Source organism: Numenius arquata, chromosome Z, assembly GCF_964106895.1.
Source record: "Numenius arquata chromosome Z, bNumArq3.hap1.1, whole genome shotgun sequence".
NCBI classification, from domain to species: Eukaryota; Metazoa; Chordata; class Aves; order Charadriiformes; family Scolopacidae; genus Numenius; species Numenius arquata.
In genome coordinates, this window is record NC_133616.1 from 65,379,063 (window position 1) to 65,394,862 (window position 15,800).

Consider the following 15,800-nt stretch of genomic DNA (forward strand, 5'->3'; position numbering starts at 1 on the left):
CTTTACCTGGTGCAGACATTACTCTGCCAAAGGGAGCTGCGGGAATGAATTACTCAGTGACAGTTCGGGAGGGAAAGGGAGGGGGAGAGGCAAAACGGTAGCAGGCGACCAACTTCAGGGCTGGGCTGGCACTGCAGGCCGGGGAAGCGGAGCCGGAGGGGAACGCTGCTCCTCCGTGACACCGACCCCCCCGTTTCACGGTAAAAAGCTCCTGCCAACCCGCCGGAGCAGGTCTTCAGCCCCTAAACCCCCCGCCCCCCCCCCCCCCCCCCCCCCGTCATGTCCCGGGTGGCGGCCTCACGCCCCAGCGCCCGGCTCTCCCTTCTCCAGCCGAGGGAGGGAGCAGAGGGACGGTAGAACCCGTCGTGTCCCGTCACCCCCCCCCCTCCCCACCCCGCTCCGTGACAGGCCCGAGATGTGCCAGGGAGGGCTCCCCGCAGCCCGGCCCCAAGGCGGCCCGCCGCAGGCCACGGCCCTAGGCCGCGGGGCGGGCGGCGCGGGCCCGGCGGGGCGGCGGAGGGGAGACCCAGCGCCACGCTGTGTTTTGCAGGGCGGCGGCGGGCGGGAGGCGCCGCTGGACAGCTCCGGGAGCGCGGCGCGGCGCCCATGTTCCGGCGACGGCGCAGATGTGAGCGGCGGCGGGGAGCCGGGGGAGCCCCGTCATGGCGGAGGGAGGAAGGCGGGGAGGGGGGGGGGGGCGGGAAGGGGGCGATCCCGGGAGCGACCGCGCTCCCCGCCCCCGGGAACCCCCGGGTTTCCGCGGCGGGGCGGGGCGGGGGGCGAGGGCAGCCCTTACCTGCGGGCGCGGGGCGGGCGGGAGGCGGGATCCCCGGGCGGGGCGGCGGGGGGACCCTGCGCCGCCTCCGCCGCCTCACGCCGCGGCCGGTGTTCCCCCCCCTCTCCCCTTCCCCCCCCCCTTCCCCCCCCCCCAGGTGACGTGATGCCCGTTGTTTTGGTCCGCCCGACCAATCGGACGCGGCGGCTGGATTCTACGGGAGCCGGGATGGGCCCTTCGTGGCGGCAGCAGGACTCTCCCCTGCCGACCATAACGCATTGCGCAGGGTGCACCACCGCCCGGTCCTCCTGCGGCTTTAACGGCCCCGGCATGGACGCGCCGCGGCAGTTCCCGGCGGGCTTCGGCCCCGAGCAGCAGCAGCAGCAGCAACAGCAGCAGCAGCAGCGCCCGCCGCCGCACTGTCAGCAGCAGCAACAGCAGCAGCAGCAGCACGGCCAGGACAAGCAGAGCCTCCTCCTCCAGCAGCAGCAGCAGCAGAGCCCATGCCTCCAGTGCAACAACTGCGCCTACCAGGGGGCTGCGGCGGCAACGGCGGGGGATAACCTGCCCCTGCTGCTCCGCGCCTCCTCGCCCCTCTCCGGCGCCTTCCGGACTCACTCCTCGCCGCTCTCCTCCGCCGCCTCCTCCCGGCAGGGCAGCCAGCTGAACGTCAGCGAACTCACCCCCTCCAGCCATGCCGGCGCGTCCAGGCAGCCTCACCAGTACACCCAGTACCACCAGTGCCATAGCCTGCAGCAGCAGCAGGCAGCCAGCCCCAGCAGCAGTGTCAGCAGCGGCAGCACCCACCACCACCACCACCACCACCATCACCACCACCACCACCAGCAGCAGCAGCAGCGCCGGGAGAGTAACCCCTTCACCGAAATAGCCATGAGCAGCTGCAGGTACAACGGCGGCGTCATGCGGCCGCTCAGCAACCTGAGCTCGTCCCGCAGGAACCTACACGAGCTGGACTCCGAGTCGCAGCCGCTCCAGCCGCCGCTCGCCAGCCCCGCCGCCGCCGGCACCGGCACCGGCACCCCCGCCGCCCCGGAGATCGTGGTCTCCAAGCCCGAGCACAACAACTCCAACAACCTGGCGCTCTACGGCCCCGCTGGCCCCGGCCCCGGCCCGGGCGGCTCCAACAACGGCGGGGGCAAGTCCAGCAAGAAGAAGAACCAGAACATCGGCTACAAGCTGGGGCACCGCCGGGCGCTCTTCGAGAAGCGCAAGCGCCTCAGCGACTACGCGCTCATCTTCGGCATGTTCGGCATCGTCGTCATGGTCATCGAGACCGAGCTCTCTTGGGGCGCCTACACCAAGGTACCCGCCGCCTCACTGCCGGCCCGGCAGCCGGTCCGGCGGTCCCCGGCCCCTCGGAGAGCCCAGAGCGGCCGGGCTTCTCCTCCCCCGTTCCGCCCGTCCCGGCCCGTGGCGGGTTGCCGCCGGCCCCCTCTCTGCCGCCGGCAGCGTGTGGCGAGGCAGCCCTCCATGGGACCGGGACCGCGACCGCGACGGGGGTGGCGGCGGGACGGGAGCAGCCCCTGTGTGCGGGTCTCTGAGGGACGGCGGTGTCTTTTCTCTTGCAGGAGTCGCTGTATTCCCTTGCTCTGAAATGCCTTATTAGCCTCTCCACCATCATCCTGCTCGGGCTCATCATCGTGTACCACGCAAGGGAAATCCAGGTAAAACGTTTCCTTCCATGGTGAGCAAGCATTGCTGGCATAGCTCGGGGTGCGAGGCGGTTTGTCTAAGGGCGCGGTGGTGGTAAGTACTCGGCACTTCCCGCTGGCTCGAAAAGCAGAAGGGATCTCTGCGTGCCTGCCCAAGTTGGTGAATGGACCTCAGCCCTGGAGAGAAACACAGCGGGTGCGTACGCGCCAGGAAGCTCTCCCCACTAGGGACTGTCGCCTGCGGTTGTGCTATAGGATCGCTTAGCCCCGAGGTTATAACACACTTTCTCGGTGACATGCCTGCCGTCTTCTGTAGCAGATGTGCAGCAACAGTCTTTTATTTCCCAATGACTAAATCTCATGCTGTGCGTTTCATCTTGACGGCAAGGTTAATTGTCTTCACTGTGCAAGGTATGTTGTCTTCGCTGTGCGAGGTATGTAATCTTCACTGTCTCAGATATGAGCTTAATCTAGGAGAATGTTTAAGAGGAGGGGAAAAACTTATGTTCGACTTATTTCATTTAGTGCTGCACAGCCACTAGGAATGTGACAGATGAAAACTGTCAAGAAAGGTAGGGCTAAAGGTAGGAGGAACATAATGATAAAGCTGTAGAATAAGTCTCACAAATACTGTCATGGGTTCTGTCTGAGGGACTTAGTTCTAATTTCAGTTGTAATTTTTTTGACCAAGAAATTATAATTTGGCATTTCAGCTCAACTGAAACATACAACAGATATATTTCAAAGTTTTGAAGGGAAAAATACCTTACTCACAGATATATCAGTGCTTTTGCTTTTTCAGATTAAAGATACCTTGAGCTAAAAGCTGAAATGACAGTTTTCAAGGGCAAAAACGACTTTTCCACAGGTACCGATGATTAAAAAAGAAAAAAAGAATTGCATAGTGCCCTGTTTCTGTGCAAATGAATGCTGTAGTTTCAATGTGAAATGGTACCATAGTCTCCTACTTAGGGTAATGTTAGAGAAGTATTATGTTACTGAAGACTCTTTGCCAAATTGGATCCTGCTGTGCAGTCCTTGCACATGCAAAACTTCTATTCCTGGCTCAGAACCCAATTTTTCTACATTCATATCAAAGGTACTGCAAGCTGTTTAATGATGTTGTACTCAATAAACAAATGTTCTAGTGAAAGAGCATCTCTAAAAACTACTGGAGTACTGATGAAGAGGTTTCTTTATCTGTACAAAAATAAATAAATGGTGCTGCTGCAACGTGGGAGCCCTCTTCTCTGGTCTATCTTCCCACAAGTGGTACTTGAGGCATGAAGAGCAAAGCTGAAAAAAACCTCTGTAAACATTTGGATTACCATATGCATTTTCCATAAACTTTAAATGGAAAATTTTGTGCAAGATAGCCAAAGAGTTAGAGGTTCCTGTATGCATCAGCTTATACTAAGTAGTTACTCCAAGATTTGGTTGTGGTTTTTTCCAAGTAGATAGTTACAAATTTTCATTCCCTTCGGAGTGTGTTACTGATCAGAAAAAACAATCTTTAAAAAACTAAAGTTGTAATTCTCTTTTAGTTTTCTTTTTTTTATTGATCGTTTTAAAGAACTTCCTCATGTATGCAATTACGTGGAAGGAGTTATGCAATCATGTGACTTAATCAAGGTTAGTGTAGTTTTCAGTGCTGCCTGACAGTACATAACACAAATATACCTGCCTGTAAAACAGCAATACGCTATGTTTCAGTCTGAGAGACACCAAAAACTGCAACAGTCATGGCAGGGCCTGGAGTGAGCTGCAGCTTCAAGGGACTCTGACATTCATGTTGAAAATAAAAAGGAAGTTCTCTTTTTGAAGGAGCCTGTTAGAAGGAAAGGGCATAGTACCGCTCTTAGCTGTTAAATATCTGCTAGCTTTTTAATTTAGGCACAGTCTGGTTTTGTACACACACCTGAGTTTTAAAAAATAAAATGAAGAACATGCAGAGCAAAATTTATGTTCGTCTGTGGTCGCAAATTTATGTTACACTTGACATCTGAAAACAACAGTACCTTTAGAATACTTTGGTTTAGGAACGTAAGATTCTTCTCCAGGCTAAAGAAAATGCTGGTTTTAAAATAATCTTTAAAGCTGACTGTTTTTTGAAGGCACATGCCTTTAATTCCGGCAGATAGCCTGCTATGTGCAGTAGAATGAATCACGTCTGTAGAATCATGCCCACAGATGGTTGGTTATGTCCTGGAGGACTGTTTGCACCAGCTATTTGTCAATCCTGTTCAAGTTTGAGTGTTACTTTCTAATCCTTCTCTGAAGCCTACTTAGATTTTAACAGTGATACAGTGTAAATAAGCAGGAATGCAATGAGAGAAGAAAAACTGTTCTATAGAACAGAAAAAGGTCAATGTATTCTGCTTGGGGTGTGGTATGTTTCATGCTCCGGTGGAAGAAAACCACCCTAAACATAAGTAGATTTTTCTACAAAGCATGGGACAAAACATATTGGGAAATAAAAAGATGACAGTTTTTTAATTGTTACTGATTGCAGATTTAATATTTGGAAGCTCTGAGTGACCTAAAATGCCTGCAAATGGAAATCAGCGTTTTCATTCTTTTCAGTAGTCTTTGACCTTGATTTATTGGTCGGAAGTCCAAACAGCCATGCTGCAAGCAAGTCTGTGGGGCAGTGCCTAGCAGCATAGCAGGTGACTCTAGTCTTTCCATGAAAATGACCTTGCCCATCTATTTTGCTTTGAAAACAGTCAGCCAGTGAGTTAAACCAAGCTCTAGGGTTTGCCTGTCCCAGACCATTTGAACATTTTAAGGGAGTAGGAAGGGAAGTTTATAAAGACTTGTAGGGATTCTTCCCAAGAGCCGAGTGTGCTCTATCGACGTGAGACAAATTACTTTTCTTTGTCGTCCCTTCCCCCGGTTAGACCGGGATTGGTGTGCGGTGAAAGAGCTGGAGCACCTTTGGCCCCTCGGGGGTGGGGTGTTTTCCACCGCCGCCGCCTTTTCAGCACCGCAGACAGCTCCGCACGTCGCGCAGGGTGCGGGCGGCCCCGCGCCCACGCCCGCTCCCGCCCGGTGACTCCCCCGCCGCCCGCCGACACATCCAACCCCCCGGGCATGTTTCAGACCCTCTTAAGAGACACGGCGGCTTTGTTTTTTGAATCCCTGGAACTTGTCCGGAGCTCGGCCTCTGACAGACCAAAATCTCCAGAAGGGAGTTTTACGCATTTAGGATTTAGGCAGGAATAACTGTATGGATGCTACATAATCTTGTGAAGTACTGGAAATGTTAGAATATTTTCATCAAATAGGTATCCAGTGATCGCAGTGTATTCATTCTCCTGTATAACTCTAAGAATAAAGTGTAAGCTGTTATTAAATTCAATAAATGTGAGTTAGTGTTAGGATTGTAATAAAAGTCAGATGAAACCAGCTGGGTTTAAATGATAATTCATAGCTTACATTGTCATTTCTAGAAAAGATGATACAAATTACAAGAAAGTTTCCTTCATTTCCCTCCCCCTTCTGGAAAAAAACCCTAATGAGCAACAGTAACAATGTTGGAGTTGAGGATAGTGACAACCCCAAATGTGTGTGTCCTCTTTCTGGTCCATTGTTGTGATGCCTATCATGCTGTTAAGACCACCACATTTGGGAGATAATGAAATATGCATTGCTGTCTCTCCAAGCTTGTGTGTTTGTTGATTCAGTTCTTCAGAGCAAGTGCCCTGTGTTTGGAAGATCAATGGGAAAAATGTAATTCATCCTTACCGCAGCCTAGAACAGGTATTTCTCTGTCTATTACTCCAGATGAGAGTTTGAAGAGGTGGAGGAGGGAAGAGCTAAGAAGATAGAATGATCCAATTATCATAATAATTTTTCATGTATAAATTATCCACTTCATGCATAAACAGTTTGTTACTTAATACTATTTTACATAATTAAAGCAGCAGCATGGAACACAGTTAAAATTGTAGTTCCTAGACAACTTACTGTTCCATTCCACATTTCTCTAGTGGAATTTGCTGTTAGATCAACAAATAAAGTAGAATTTAAGAAAGTTTTGGGTGGCAGGTCACATGGTAAAGTGGCAGTTTTTCTACTTTTATTGAAAAATAGATCTTTTGTCTCTTCCTGAATAATAGTAACCTGAGTAATGCTAACCTGTGCTCTCCTGGACAGGATCTGAACCTCATTGCCTTCTCCCTGATACAGATGCTCTCACTCATGCAGAAAGACAAAAATTGTTGGAATTTGGTAAAAGTGAATAGAAATCTTATTTTTTTTTGGTATGTCAGTTGAGATTTCTAACCACTTCTAAAATGTGTTGCTAGTTCATACTTAGGTAGAATGCTGGTCAAAAGTCTTGCAAACTCCAAGGTTAAGGTTAAGCCATTTCTTTCAAAGCAGAGCGTCCCGGGGCTCCAGGGAAAAAGCAGCTTTGGTTCCCAGATGGTTCTGAAGTGGAGGGAATATAATGTGCTACTGGTGGATTTGGAGAGAAACACTTTCAGTCTTCATTAACTTTATGGAAAGTTACCACAGCTGAGAGCTGAAATATCTTGCTGAAGAATAAGGAATCTTTTTTGTTTCCCCTGTTCCTGAAAACTGGAAGAAATGGTACGGGCACTGTCAGGAAACAGCAAAGAATGGTAACAAATACATATCTTGACCTGTTTATTGTGCAAATAAATTCCATAATTTATGATAGTAGTAAACAGTATTTTCGGGAGTTTCCTTATCTTACTGGCATCAGTGGAAAGTTCTGGAGTAAAAATTCTGCAGTCATGAACAAATCTGAAGTTAAACTCCCTTATAGTTTTCTGTCATAAGAAGTAATGGGTATTCTGCAGTCCAAATTATTTATTTTTTAAGTCTATATTATAGTTATGCCTTCACTGGCATCGTACATGTGCATCTCATTAGCTGTCATGCTGGCAATGTGTTGACTGTGTGCTGAGTCTCACTTGCCTTTGCTTAGGTACATTAAAACATCAGGGATTGCACACACAGACTGTAAATCTGCTGCTGCAGAAACAAATGAGTTAGATTAAGAGCACAGAGAGCAAGTCTGTTGAATAACAGGCGAGAATCAAGAAATAAACTTTGAGTGATAATTTTATTCATACTGGAATCCTGTACTTTGAGAAGTACTGATTTATTATTTTTTTTTTTCTATTTATTTTAATAGGCCTTGGATCCGGCAACAACAAAACTCATTGTGTAGCAGTTTTGATCGAGGATACAGTAACTTCATGTACAGGCTCAAAAGTTACTCCATATACGTATTAAACAAAGAATTCCATATGTGTATTAAACAGAGCATTCCATATGTGTATTGAATAGGAGAAAATCATGTAGGAATCCGAGGACACCATATCTGTCAAATTAACACTTCAGAGTATTTTTGTGAAAATACTTAGTTATAGTTCCATTCAGTACACTTTTGATAGATTGTATCTGCAGAACCTGTTGATCTAGGAAAAGTTACAGGTGCCCTGTGTCTCTGAAACACAGCACTGTAATGCATGTGGCATGGAAGGCAGGCTAGAAAATCCTTGAATGTTGGTCAGCATCCAAAAGGATCTGAGGCCTTTTGCATTAATGTTACATGTAGAAAGTGCCTCTATTTCCGACAGGCTCCATTAGGACGTAGGAGGAGATTGTACCTGATGGTCAGGACACTGAATGGTTGGCCTGGCGATACCTAGGATTATCTATTCATATGCACCGTTGTTCTGAGTATTTTTTAATGCGGCTGTTAGAAGTTTGTCAAGACGTAGTAATGCATAATGAAGTGTGAGAAGGTTTGTAATCACCCCTGTTGGAGGAGAACATTTGTAACTAGATATCAGATTCTTGATTTGAGTAGATTGTGTAATTTAGCTGAAATCAAGAGAGACACTGTTGCCTGTGATCTTAGAGGCATCCTGCAGGCACATCTCAATGTGAAAGTATTGTACGTGCAGATCCTTCAACTGTGGGGACTTCAAGTCAGAAAATTCTGTCAGGTACTCACTGCAGCTCTGGTTTGCTTGAGTTTTAAGTGAGAGTGTGCCAAGACTGACAAGTGTAGATTAATGCTTTTGTGATTCTGGTTCTCGTTTGTGTGTGATCTACTAAATGTAGTAATCTGTGCTTTGAATTTGATTTGAGACATATTTATGGTCTGTTTTGAGCAAAGATCAGAACAGGAATGGCTGCTGCTTAGGACTTGGGAGAATTAAAAAGCTGTTCGAAAGCTTCTATGCAACTTCAATCAGCTGTTTTCACTCTTGATTTCGATGATGAAAGTTGTTGTCACACTCCTTTACTAGAGGGTGAATTACTGCTCTGAGCCTATGAAGCTCCTTTTAAGACATAAATTAACCCTAAGAGAAGAGGCTGTAATTGATCCTGTAATTAGCTTTCAGGTAAGCTGGAGATATTGGTCATTGTACAAAATTTCTTTTATTAACTGAAAATAAACTGGAAAGTATACAGAAAAAACAGTAATTTTGTGATGAAGTTTCCACAGTTCTGTTCTGTGGCAAAAAGTTACACATCAGGACAAGACAAAAAAATTTAGAATTTAATATCACTTTTTTAATGCCTTTTTTTTTTTTTTTTGATAACATTAACTATATTACATTGAAAAATGTGAATTGTCATGAGAACATGTTTAACAGCTTAGAAAGAATTTTTTGTGTAAAGGGAGTGGTAAAAGATGAACATTTTACTCTTTAAACTAGTGTATCTGAACCCAGGCCTTTGCAACTGAAAATGCTCAGTTAATATCATACATAAATATTTTATATAATACTGTTTTAATTTAGTTGCTGGGAATCACACATTTGTAACTTACTAATTCATTCAGCTTTTCCCTCTTGAACATTCCCTGCAATTGTGCACCTTCTGTGTGAAAACAAACCTTAATAAATACAGTTTAATATTGACATTTTAAAAACAAAAGAGTGTGAACATTAGATACTCCGTGAGGAAGTGTAGAGGGATGAATTCTGAAGAGGCATGTATGCATCTTCTAAGGTGCTGCCATATCTCATTCATTTTGACCTTTCAGAATTAAATTTCTTTTGAGGAAATACTAAACCTTTTCATGACAGATGGAAATACCGCTGTGAAATCCATATATAGGAAAACCAAAGGGTATGCCTTAAATATCTTTATATTTTAAAATTGCTACTCTTAGCCTTTTTAAGAGCAATTTGCTGTGGGTTGGTTTTTTTTTTTTGTAAAGACACATATTTATTAAAAGAAAAATCCATGCTGTCAAAGTGGCACCTTCTAAACTTTTATGCATATTACTACTGTTGAGCTATCCTGTTAAATAGGGGAGAGCTGGGTTCTGTGTTATGTGATTGACCAACAGAATTGTTTATCGAATTCTAATTGAATACATACTACAAAGTTACTGAAGGCTGCAGGAGCCATGAGGGTCATAAATAGTGAATTAAAAGGCTGTACAGGCATAACTCTTAAGTATAATTTGTCTTGCAAAACCACTGCTGCTGATAAAGATGCATCTTCGGGAAGGGACCTAGCTTGATACTGAATGTGGGCATTCAGAAGAAGTTACCAGAGGCAAAGGAGGAGCTTTTACTTGTAAAAGAGCATATTTGAAATAAAAAAGAATTGAGAAATAAATATATATAGGCTCATATCCATAGATTTTATTGTTATCTGTGGGTAAAGAGCTTCCTGAGCTTTCTTACCTGTAGTCTGCAATAAATATTGTTGCTTACAGTATTTTAGAGTGTAGCTGTGTGTCTTCCATAAACAGTTATACATCAGTTCTGTGGTTTGATGGTAGGTGTAAGACAGCCTGTAGAGAAGGAAACGCATGGATGACAAGCATTTGTATTGTAGTTTTCATTGTCAAAGGGAATTACCTGGATGAATCCTTAAATTTTTTTTCTGTCCCTTAAATGATGTTTTTACGCAAGGGAACACTGAGACCAAGAGTTCAAGTTCTGTGGAAGCAATCTGGGGAAGGCTTTGTAACTGCATTTGAAGCTCAACCTTGCCTATCTTCTAGTCTTATGCTCAGATCAGTCATTTGTCATGTAAATAAGACACTGTTGTTGCAATCCAGCTATGTCTATAATTTTCAAGAATTATCCGCCTACTTCAGCGGATGTCCCAAACACCACAATGTAAAATGAATGCAGTGTTCCACGGTACTTCCTAATGAAATAGTGTTGGCAATCTTTGTGAAGCATTTTATTGCTGTTACAGTTGTTTATTCCAGCTTTCATAGCACTGCAACTTCTGTGGCATTACTACAGTTATATGTAGACATTCACACCTGCCCTGCCCCTGACCTCTTACAGTAGTGTCTTTCCCTACAATAATGCATTATGAAGCAATGATTCATCTTCAGTCTCTTAACAAAACAAAGATTCATCCCAGGTGGCAAATGGTATTTCTTGTTTTGTGATGGTTGCTATGCTCTTAAAGAATAAGATCTGTTGCAGCCAGGGAATGAGGCATGTCTTTAATTAAAAATAAAAATTGCACAGTAACCCATTCAGTCTGTACCATCGCATTCACAAAATTCACATGGATAGAACTCTGATTTCACACTGGGAAACTGGAGAAAGAATGTTCAGGTGTGTCTAGATAGCACAAAATAAATTGCTTCCTACCCAAAACACATAGTAAATGTAACTAGCAATAATGATCACTGAGCATTCACTGATAGCACCTAGGTTTAATGAAGTATTTTCGAAAGTATTCTCACTGCATTTCTGATACAACATCAGTTACCATTTTTACACCAGTCATGCACATTTGAGGTGTGTTTTGACTTCAGAGGAGAATCTGCATTTGTGAGTGTCTAAATTAGTGGGATCTTCACAGCCTTTCAATTTAGAGCATCCTCATTATATGCTAAAGCTTTGAACCTTTGTCATTATTAACATATCTTTTCAAGAATTCTTAGAAATGCTTGAACAGACATTGATTTATGAATAAGCTAAGGATGCTCTTTACCCACTTTTCCTTTGCCCACAAAGCTGCTCTCTGCAGTAGCTGTAAAATTCAGTTTCGGCCATGCAGCTATGACATCCAGACTCTATGTAATGGGTTCCTTTGATTGTAGATTCCTTTGTGGGATACTGCCCAAGAACTGTTCTTGGCCTCTGCATAGGGAATGAGCTGAATCAGGAGAAATTCTCGTCCACCCAAATTCCAGCGTAGCTGAAAATGCACCCCATGACAGCTACTACTGAACACGATCCTCATCTGAATGGTGTCCTGGGTAAAGTGGTTTTGCACTAAGCCCAGCCCCTCCTTTTGTTCTCTTTCAGGTTTGGGCTTCATGGTAAAAGCCAGTAACCTGCATTCTGTTATGATTTCTGCAGTAGGATAGACCAGTGCCGGGCCTGATATATTCCCAGATCAGCTTCAATATAGTTTTAAGTTAGTTTAATGATAAAATGTGTAAAAACAACAAAAAAATTGATAGAAGACTACCATGGCCAGTCTGCTTTCCAGATTTGGTTGTCAGATAGGACAATGTTCTTTCTCCATCTTTAGATGCAGCCATATATGAATAGACATTTGCCTACCTCCCAGGAACAGAATGGGATGCAGCGGAGCCAGATGAGAAATTTAGCAGTGTGGCTGTAAGCTGGCAGACCATTCTTTTCCCCTACCATTTGGCGCTTGGAAGGAAAATAAAAAAGGTGAACAGGTTTTTTATATCCAGCCTGTGATCAGAGATGTCAGCTCATCCAAAATTAATAGTTCTTGTGTTTCAGCTGTGACTTTAGCAGGTATGTTGTGGCTGGTATGTGTGTTAACTGCTGGACGTGGCTTTTTGCTGCCATGGACTGTCCCATTGAGCATAATGGCTGTGAAAATGAAACTCTCTAAAACGGGTTGAATAGCAATTTTATGTTTAAAATGTGGAAGATAAGGGGGTTGGCAGCACTCAGTGCAAACTTGTTTCAAGTATTTGATTTGCAGACTTTAAAAAACAGTAGCTTTGAGGACAGAGCATGTTTTAACTGAGAGCGCTGCTCTAAACTAGACAGATCTGATGAAGCTGTAACATTCAAATAATTAATGAGACAGCAACAAGAACTAAGAGGTGTTTGACAGAATATGCTGGGATTTGGGTTTTGGGGGAGCTTTTTGAAATTTTTTTTCTGAGGAAGCAGCTGCAGTCATAAATAGTAGTGATCAAGTAAAACAGTATAAAGAAACTCGTGTCTAAGTTTATTTAACCTGATATTGAAATTGCCCTTCTTAAAGATATTTTAACTTAATCTTTGGAGCAGTTTGAAGACTTTACCTGCTGTATGGTTTAGCCAAAAGCCTATTTTAAGCTTTCAGGACGAAAACGTACTAAGTGAATACCTGCTTTATTGCCCCTCCCTCCCAGTTTTACTTGCCAGGGGAAATTACAGAGGCAGTTCTTGCCCGAATGCCTCTACACACTTAGGATTAGTGCGTGACTATGTTTGTTAGGATTTTTAAATATACAAGCATAACTAACTCCGCTGCACTTTTCCTGCTGCCTGATTCTTAGTTTTCCTTATTTAAGTGGTCACGCTTTAGGACAACACTTAAACACTTAGATTTTGGATTTCTGTATTTGGAGTTATTTTAAACATGTCCTTAATTGGAGTTCCGAGTTTAACTGTGTTCCTGAGACAGTAAAAACACTACAGGGACTTTATAATTCCTGTTGTGCTAATGTGTATACACCCATGGTCAGTTAAATAAATATTTACCCAGCTTAAAAACAAACATGCAAACTTTCCAAAATACCTGAAGTATACATGTTGTAAGTAAACACCAAAGGAGTAACTAAGAAGACAAATTCTTGTGCATATGATGTGTTGGTACCAGTCATTCCTTAAAAACAAGTTCCTAAATTTAGAGTCACTGGTGTACTCCTTTGGCAGAATGAATGAGTTAGCTCATTTTATCTAGCTTCAGATTCGGTGTTTCTTCCTTTAACTTCTGTTTCCCCTATTCGCTTGCAAAAATATTGCCAATTTCTTCAGAAAATACATCCTTTTTTTAATTGCTTCCAGTTTTCCTAGGAGTAATGAAGCTGATCATCCCTGAAGAGAGCGAAGCTTCTCTCGCTCTGGGAACAGTGGCAGATGGCAGCCGTTTTGGGAGATGGCATTTCTTCATGCAGTGATCTGTAGAACAAATTATTTTTAGTACTGAATGAAGAAAAACAAATCCTAAATGAAGAATTGTAAAATAATAATTTAAAATTAACAGCATAAAAACATTGAATGTAGATAGTTCTCCCCAGTGAGTTTTTCTTCTGCAAGAAGGTTGTAGAATCAGAGTTACTTTATTCTTGAGGTACTTGAAATCGGGAAAAATAAAGCAAAGACCACTAGGTTTCTTAAAAATTCATTCTAAAGATTAGTTCTATAAAAAAAGCACAGTTATTTTGCAGGAAGATGTACTGTGTTCTTTATATGCAAAGTTTTGGAACTTCTGCTTCAGTGCAGAACTAAATTCATCCCCAACTTTGAAATCAGTGTTTCCATCCCCGTACTGCCAAGATCAGCGTAGCAATTGTTGCAGACTTAAAAGACCAGATGAAGTTTTCAAAGATATTTTGTTTTGGTTTGTTTTGTGATTATTTTATCAGCATGGTAGTTTGTTCAGTGTGGTCGTTTATTTACGTTTTTGGAAGTGCAAAGGCAACCTCAGCAATTAATTCACTATTTCTTTGCAGCTTTCCCTTTTAGATGTAATAAAGCTGGTATAGCTCATGCCCTGCTGCATTCTCTTAGCAGGGAGAGTGAGCTAGCGCAGGCCAGCAAAAGCACGGGTTAGCGTGGATTGGCAGCCGATGGGAGCTGAGTTATTAACAGGTTGTGGTTAGGTTGGATTAGGTTGGGTTAGGTAAGGCTAGGTTATGCTAGGTTAGGTTAGGTTAGGTGGTGAAATGTTTCCTAAGGGCTGACTACATCCAAATAACCTTGCTCAGTTCTTGAGGGAAAAAAAAACGGTGGTTGAAAGCTACGTATCTTTTTCATTCCGTCCCTGTCAATTGGATGAAGCCGCTGTTCTGGATTGCTCTGGGTTACCCAGTGTCTTCTTTAGTAAAGATATCTGTTATGTAATAATGTACACATTATTTTTATTTTCTTTGTTATGTCTTCCCTGCTTTTTAAATAACTTAATAATAAATAGTATTAAACAAGATTAATACTGTTTTAGTGAACTGGTCCTATTTTCTTGTTTTGCATGTTTATGCAGATCTATTTCAACTGTTCTTTTTCTGTTATTCGTCTTACACTTCAGTAATATTCAGAGCTTTATTAAGTCATGCTCCTTCTGTATCCATTTGGAGAACATTTTTGACTGTCAACCCCAGTCACAAGAGCTTTTGGGAACTGCTGATGCTGGATGGAAACCTACATGTGGTAACTTAAAGAGCTTATTCGCATTGTGTTTTAGGCAGCTGGAGAGGATGGGATCTGATATTTTGGTATAATGAAATAGCCGTTAAATTAAGAATGTTGTTAAAATGAAGAAATACCTGTCGTGGATACTGAGTTTGTAGAAACTCCTGATTCAGTCAGTTTAATTCAGTCACTTACTGATAGGTTTACTGGGTATCTCAAATGAATATAGTAACCCTGAGTGGGGGACTTTTATTTCTGGACCTTGGTTTTAGTTCACAGTTTCATAAACACATATAACTAAATATGTCCCTGTTGATTACACATCTAAGGAATCTCAGCTGTGATTGTTCCAGCAAAAGTCCAAAACAACTTAAATTAGGAGATTTTATTGTGAAATATCTTTTTAGTCATGAAAGTGAAAAAAACTTTTCTTTTGATATTAATCTTTTTTTTTCTTAAACCAGCCCTTTCTATTAATGAGTTCATTATCTAATTCTTTTGATTTTGTTATATTTTTATAAGCTTGTAATGATTTTTTAGCTCAATGCATAATTACATTTTTCTCAGGGGGTTCTTCTTCTCCATAGCATTGGGAAAGAAATCTTGGTATCTTGGAATGTCCTTTTTTTTCCTCCATACTCCTTGGATATTAATTCTTAATACAATTAGCTGGATACAAAGTTACTGGGTAGAAAGAATGACATTTTTAGGAGCATCTCACATTCTTTGGATCCCTGGAGCACATATATACATATATATATATATACACACACACATATACATATATATGGAGAGACCTATATGAAAAGAAATTACGTATGTCCCAGCAATTGCTGAGTCCTATAGTGGTCTGTCGGCATTGTAGGCTGTTGAAGGGTTAAACTATTTCACAGTTTGAGATGAATGATGGAGGTGAAAGTCAGGCCAGTACCATCTAAAAATACGCCTCTGAATATCTTTGGAGAGAGAAAGCTAAAAAGAGTATTC

At 43.3% G+C, this 15,800-nt stretch overlaps 1 protein-coding gene across 1 annotated transcript in view; it reads left to right on the forward strand.

Moving 5' to 3' along the window:
• The first annotated feature begins 606 nt into the window (after positions 1-606).
• Positions 607-15,800, forward strand: part of KCNN2 (potassium calcium-activated channel subfamily N member 2) — a 77,026-nt gene continuing 61,832 nt past the window's right edge. The window contains exons 1-3 of the mRNA XM_074165962.1: positions 607-628; positions 933-2,098; positions 2,365-2,460. Of these exons, the coding sequence (XP_074022063.1) occupies positions 607-628; positions 933-2,098; positions 2,365-2,460 (1,284 nt within the window). The remainder of the gene's footprint in view (positions 629-932; positions 2,099-2,364; positions 2,461-15,800) is intronic.